This window comes from Cibotium barometz, chromosome 48 (genome assembly GCF_041138505.1).
Source record: "Cibotium barometz isolate CiBa-2024 chromosome 48, ASM4113850v1, whole genome shotgun sequence".
Classification (NCBI taxonomy): Eukaryota; Viridiplantae; Streptophyta; class Polypodiopsida; order Cyatheales; family Cibotiaceae; genus Cibotium; species Cibotium barometz.
In genome coordinates this window covers 33,038,400-33,045,625 of record NC_141093.1, presented here as the reverse complement: position 1 = coordinate 33,045,625, position 7,226 = coordinate 33,038,400, and the positions used below count along the sequence as shown (strand labels likewise).

At 41.8% G+C, this 7,226-nt stretch overlaps 1 protein-coding gene across 1 annotated transcript; it reads right to left on the bottom strand.

The window, feature by feature from the left end:
* Positions 1-481: 481 nt before the first annotated feature.
* On the bottom strand, positions 482-4,329 carry LOC147611091 (ubiquitin family protein). The gene is made up of 7 exons (XM_086785747.1): positions 4,173-4,329; positions 2,636-2,768; positions 2,466-2,548; positions 2,210-2,288; positions 2,000-2,109; positions 865-929; positions 482-778 (listed from the first exon to the last, which is right to left on the bottom strand). The coding sequence occupies exons 1-7, from the start codon at positions 4,242-4,244 to the stop codon at positions 685-687; spliced, it is 636 nt and encodes a 211-aa protein (XP_086641873.1). The 5' UTR covers positions 4,245-4,329; the 3' UTR covers positions 482-684.
* Between the last annotated feature and the right edge of the window lie 2,897 nt (positions 4,330-7,226).

Sequence of the window (7,226 nt, the reverse complement as noted above, 5' to 3'; positions counted from 1 at the left end):
AACTTGCAACTTGCAAGAGATTGCCGAAATTTTTTTCCTGGGGAGCTGGATTTGATATTAATACTGAGATGAGAGAGAGAGAGAGAGAGAGAGAGAGAGAGAGAGATGGTCTAAGGGGTGTGTGGGTGTGTGTGTGTGTGTGTGTGTGTGTGTGTGAGAGAGAGAGAGAGAGAGAGAAAGAGAGAGGATCTGACATGATACGTAGATATAGAGATGGACTGAGACAATGGGCGGTGAAAATAACTACAGGAGGATCCTGGGCCTTGGGGGGGGAGAACTGGTTACACTCTTTTCTGATACAACTAAAACTTAAACCTCACAACCTGCATTAACTCTTGAAGGCTTATAAGTTACTACATTGCTTGTTTGAAGGTATGCTTTTTCACCCATGGGCATGTAGTCTAGTGATAAGCGCTAAGGAGTTCCACAGCATCGGCACAAGTTCTAACTCTCCCTAATCTACTGCCCTGAGTGCAATATCACTTAATAGAGATCTTAAATTATTATTTTTTAAGATACAGCTTTTTGCATTATAGGATGAACTGAAACTTTGAGGTCTCAAGAATGTTACACAACTATTTACAAAAGGGATGCAACTCGACTGGTGACATTTGAGCTGTGTGACCGCCAACAATAATGGCCATGTCTGAGAAAACTGTGAGTACTACTAGAATTTTATCACCGTTAGAACTGACCCGCTCTTATATCTCTGTCCAGCCTCTCTGCATTTAGTGTGCCCGGAAGCTCACGGAATCCCTCGTTAAAAATTGAGTAAGCACTGACGGCCCAAAAAGAGCATATTTATTAGCTGTAGTTTTCCATTGACAAAGTAATTCTAAATATACTTGGAGCATGGCAACACACCTGACTTCTCCTTCTTGACGCTTCCCCAGATTAAAGAATATCACAGTAAATGCAGTTGCAAGGATCTGCCATGCAAAATAGCCATTAAGAGGTCAGTCACAACAAGAGAAAAATTATAAGTGAAAAGATAAGCCTAATAGCATTCACCCACTGCATGTGACATAACTCCTATGTCACCATGGAAGTAGATCTCTTCTTGCATTTGTGAGCCTTGATTTGTGGCACAGCAGTTAGGTTAGGCAGGACATAATTGAGGGCAGCTTTGAGCACCTGGCTGACCAGCAGGCTCACTTTGCTGGCTAGAGCCCGAACTGGACAACCAGCGCTTCCATTGCAAAGAGACCGATGGCAAGCTTGGGGGCTTCTTGCTTTATCATAGGGCCAAAGATACCAAAATGATGATTTAGTGCTTCCATTGGACATCATCATACCCCCTTCAATCAGGTCCCTATCCTGCTTATGGAATCAAGCCTGCAATTATATGGGATCATCAGTCCTTTTGCACATCAATCAGAACTACAAACCCTATCATGGTCAGCTGCACGGTAACAATCCAATGATTTTGTTCTCCAAGATAGTGTCCTGCTGCATTCTTCCTAGTTGCTCTCCATTTGCAGCTTCAAATGTCACATGCATCATCCAACATAGAATGCATGTGTCATCATACTAATGGGGAACAATGAGTGATTAGATGAGTGTTGGCCATGGCGCTCAGAGTGTTGGCCACGAGGGAGTTTTAGCTTTATTTTTCCTTGGGGTAGAGATCCTGCTAACCAATGGAGGATGCTGCTCCTTTCCAAGCTCAACCCACGGGGGCAAGGAGAGGCCATAGTTCGCCTGTAGGCAATGAAGGACCTTACTGTCCATCCACTGAGGCGATTGGGATTTGAACTTGACAACCCCATAAACAGCCATGTGCAAGTATGAGGGCTGGCGTGCAAAACAATTACTCCAGAAGAAAAACTTTATTAATGCAACAGTTATCCATCCTTGTGAAACAAAAAAAGTACAACAGGAAGAAGTGACTTACGGCTGGCGTGCAAAACAATTACTCCAGAAGAAAAACTTTATTAATGCAACAGTTAACCATCCTTATGAAACAAAAAAAGTACAACAGGAAGAAGAAGTGACTTACATAAAGAGGACCTAAATCCCATTTGTAAGCAAGAGGTGCCATGACAAACCAAGCAAGAAATATAATCCATGCACGTAGACTGACCGAGAAAACCAAGATCAAGATGATGTCTGCCTCACCACCACAAGCATAAGAGTAAAAAAAGGGGGGGTGAACTTATGCATAAGTGCACAAAAAAAGTACAATTAAGAGAAGCAGTACAAGGGAAACCTGGTAGCTTTAGCTTCTGCTGTAAAAGGTAGATAAGCTGCCTTTGAAAGCGTGTGGCCGTTTCTGGGACCCTAAATCTCTGTAAAGAAGGTGCACAAAACAGGCCAGTCTTTAAAAAAGGGTAGATTCATAAGAACAGAAAGGTGTCTCCTGCATAGTGACTACTCTATTCTATTGCACATTTGCACACATCCATGCATGCTTACACACAGGCACACATACATATTGAGAGAGAGAGAGAGAGAGATACTCTTACCAGCTCATCGTCATCGTCAAATCCATCCCTATTTTGGACATGCTTAGGAGGAGCCTTGGGCGCAACCACTGCAACTATGGAGTCTGCCTAATCATGCCCCACCAAAGAAAAACTGTTACTAAACTCCTTCAAAGCATGGAGGCATGAAGACATGTTTTGAAAAGACATACCCCCATCAACGAGCTTTACGAAAGCTGTTTGATCCTTGTGCATGTCCAGTAGAGTTTTTCCCTTCAATACAAGCTTTAATCTCTCAAGGGGCAGAGAAGTCTCCTGTGCTATCAATGCTCTGAGAGCGGCAACCTACACAGCAAGTTGAAAAAAACAAAGCAAGGTGTAAGAAATTATCACATGCAGTGTACATATAACAACACTCGGATCTTGCACAACACATCTTCCCACGTGCCAAACTAATACAGAAATTGCACAATAACTAACACAAAAAGTAATACCGAACTACTGTTGAAAACCGACCACATCATATATAGTTGCTCTTGCCACCCATGTGCTCCTGTGAAGGGAGCTTTAATGGCTAGACAAAATCTACTAAGATGGAGGTTGCATGCATAGAGGATACAAAACCCGTGCTCCAGCCTTGTGTTAATCATCTCAGACCTTTGCAAGAAAGCCCCTGCTTGTGTACATGCCTTGGGCAACCCACAAGACAAGGTAAACGTAAGAAGAGTGATTTCTGTGGGGACCGTAGCCCATAGAGGGGCATACAATGGATTAACGCAAGCAACTAGCATGCTGTCCAGCAGCACAGAAGGGAGGTGGCCTGTTTGTCCATCTTCCCAGGGGATTTGCAGAGATCCAAAGTTGCTTATTTGGTTCTTATTTGCTGCCAACAGTCAGCCCCTTACACTCTCTGCAGCACAAGCAAATACAGCTTCATGATGGGGCCTTTCAGGGGGGTATTTGGGACCTCTCTCTGGTTTCTCTCTCTTTCATTTTTGCATATGAAATCATCAAGTTTAAGTGCTGAATTTCTGCTCTAATCAAGTTTACGATTCATGTACAAGTCTTCCGCATGCAACACTTAGTGCCATCCATCATAGAAATACCAATCGAGACTTGCACATATCCTATTTGGCAGCGTGTCAAATCTACTTGAGCTAACTTGGTTTGTCAGGCATCAGGCCAGCACAAACTTGGGTACACCTCATGAAGGGGCCTCACAAATATGAACCAAATGGACCTCAACCTTCTACAAACCTTTTCAGTTCTAACAGCCACTATCCGAGTTTACTGAGCACCCAGGCTGAACAAACATGGTTGCGCCTCATGAAGGGGGCCTTACAAACATGAGCTTGACTATACTCATGCACTACATACAGAAGGTGGAGAATTGACTTTAAACGAAAAGATCACAGCTGATATATGGTGGACAAGATAATATTGCTGTGTCAGTGATTAAGGGAAGGTGGAGGGCAAGCACCGCAGGACTCACGGCCTCTAGGGAGGCTGGTTGTGAGCTAGCCACTCTGGCAAGAGCCTACCCCTTGCAAACCTAGATTTAGCCCAAGTCTGTAATGATCAGAGAATTACGATCTCCAACAACCTTGTGAGGAACACAGATTGTGCAAAACAAAATGCAGATCTACCCACCCTCAACAGAATAATGATAGTAACAATAATAAAAATTTAGAAAACGACATGCTTACTTAAAGACCCCAACAAAATAAATAAACAAATAAATAAATCCACCTCGATGGTTGAGGGCAGGTCGAGGAAGCGAGCGCGGCTAGGAAGGGCTGTTGTGAGGGAAACCTTCACCATTGTCAAAGACTACGGCACAACAGAGAGAAACAAAGGTACCTTATATATATCTCTGTGTTTCTCAGTCGTAAAAAGGACACTTTATATTTTGAAGACTAATACAGTAGACTTGAAATTCCTTTTTTTTTAAATGAAGGCAAATGTACCTCGTATTTATTAAGGCAAGTCTAGTCAATGAAAGCACATTGACTGAGCAGCCAACTCAGCCCTAACCTTCAATTTGAAGGCCTAAACTAGCCTCCTACATCCCTTCTCTTAATTGCATCATATTTTGAAACCCCAAACATTCAGAGATCTTCCAGTTCAGTATTGAGTAATCTGCAGGCAGATAAGGTCGTACCTTTCATCTTCCTAGACAAAAGAAGATTGCCCCCATGAGATGTGATATCCTAGCTGCATACAAGCAACAATCATAACTTCAGAAGTGCAGCCCTTAGGAGATTGCTTCTCCAAGACCTCCCCTCTTGACCAGATTTGGACCACTGGCTGGTCCCAGGGGGTTCTCAATGAATGCCACAAAGGTATAGACAGGCTACTTCTCTTTCAGGTACCACCTCCTTGTTTTTGTCCCAAACTTAGGTTGCTTTACTTTCACATCAAGCCTTGAATATCCTTGCATGATGGCAACAATTAGGATGGCCTAGCATGTACAAGAGTCTGCCAAACTGCAGAGAAGATCATCTAATCCCAACCTAAAGGGCCTAAATTAACTGTACCACAGTATCATCATTCAATTTATTAACATAATATGCTGACCAACACACATTAATTCTAGCACATCTACCCCAAGACTAGTCTCTTTCTAAAAAACTATATTGTTTCTAGAGTTCAAAATCTCCCACAAACAATAGAATCTAATTATGTTAAAGACTAAATCTACAGCTCTATCAGTAGCTACCAATCTACCCAGGACCCTGCTATTTAATTAACCACCATCACCATAGCATAACTTGGCAAAAATAAACAAGAAGAGCCTAAAAAGCACAGTATGCAGGACAGAGAATGGGTACAATCTCCCCCCATGCATGAGTGAGCATGCTTCCGCATGAATGTATTTTTGTATTAGCTAAAAAGCAAGAGCTAAAAGAATAGCTTCATACATTCCACTGTGGGCTATTAATATCAAAAAGTAACTTGGTCTCCAAGCTTGGCTATTTACATTCAATTTGTAGCAATTTAATTAAATGAAACTACGGGCTGGCAACCATTGGTGCACACCAAAACCCAACAGCTACGCACTGGCCAAAATCCATCACACCCACTCTACTCCGTGCATTGATCTACTCACCAAAAACACAAGACACATTAAATCTCGCTTATTCGCCCATCTCACGATAATACAACCACTGCTCCACGCTCTTCCGCGTAGCCAGTCACACGACTGTGCGACATGAGCGTACCATAAATATCACATAAAATATCCAATAATTCTCCAATTCACATTTCCATAGCATATCGTGGGGTTAAAAAGCAATTGTCCTCAATTGTGCGAAATAAACAAAAGCAAGGGTGGTGAACCCCATGCTATAGTGCTACCTTAGCTGCACGAATCGACACTAAATCAACATGCTGTCTCAGTCGACGAATCGACACTAAACTAACGTGCTGCCTCAATCCATGAATCGACACTAAGTGAATGTGCTGCCTCAGTCGACAAATCGGCACCAAAACATGTGGAAGAACTATGACACTACCTCAGTCGACGAATCGCTGTCCATAAAAGAATCAATGTGAATGTGAGTGGTATGCTACAAGTGTCGGTAGTGTAGGGTAAGCAATGTTTCAGGAATCCACTATGATTCCTCAATATAATGATTATTATACTTCACCAAGTAACAATGATACAGAGTGCCAGTACAGGTGGTGTTTGGTCATGGTCAATAATACTTTCAAGTACTAGAATTTCAGAGTTATTCTCAAGGAGAGGAGGATCATCAATAACAGGGTTAACAGTAGTGGGGCCTTTAAAGGGTCTCAATAAACTAATATGAAATGAGTTATCTTTTAGTGAGTGGGAATGCCCAAGTGGAATGCATTTTCATTGCTTTGTTGGATAATTGTGAACAGTCCATAAAATCTAGGAGCTAACCTGATCTTAGGATGCTTGGCAATATTCTTTAAGCGTCTTTTCTCTATGTGAAGCCAAACTAGATCATTTTCTTTGAATTTCATTGGTTGGAATTTCTTGTTGGCTTGAGCGGTGTACTTCAATTGTGCTCGCTTAATAGATTCAGTGACTTCAACTAGAATAGTAGCGTGGTCATGAGCTTAAGTGTCGGTAGTTGGAACATCACTAATTATGGTAGAGATAGGAATATGAAGTTTCTTGCCATAGACAATTTCAAACGGAGCTCGACCAGTAGCCAAATGAGGGGTATTATTGTAAGCATATTGTAAGCAGATTGAAGTAGAGGCAAATGTTGATCCCAATTAGAGAGTTGGTTAATAGTATAGGATCTAAGAAGATCCATAACAGTGCTATTGGTAGCTTCAATCTGGACATTGCTTTCTAGATGGAAAGCGGATGTAAAGTCCATTTTAGAACCTAAGTTCTTGAATAAAGCAACCCAAAAATGATTGTAAAAACGGCCATCTCAATCATAGAGAATGACTTTGGGAAAGCTATGGTGAGGAAAGATAGTCTTAATAAATAGCTTAGCAGCTTGAGGTGCAGGCAGGGTCTACTTGCAAGGTACAACGTATGCTTGCTTGCTAAATCTATCGACTATAGTCCATATCATGTCATTATGAGAGGACGTAGTCAACAAACAAGTAATAAAGTTCATTGAAATCTCTTCCCATGGACCTTTGGGAGGGATCGGTAGGGGCATTAAAAGATCAAAAGATCTACCATGATGGTGTTTAATTCTTTGACAAACAATATATTCAGACAAAATTCGATATCATGTTTCATGTCAGGCCGAAAGAAATATTCTTTACATGAAGCTAATGTGGATTGAATTCCTCTATGTCCCATATATG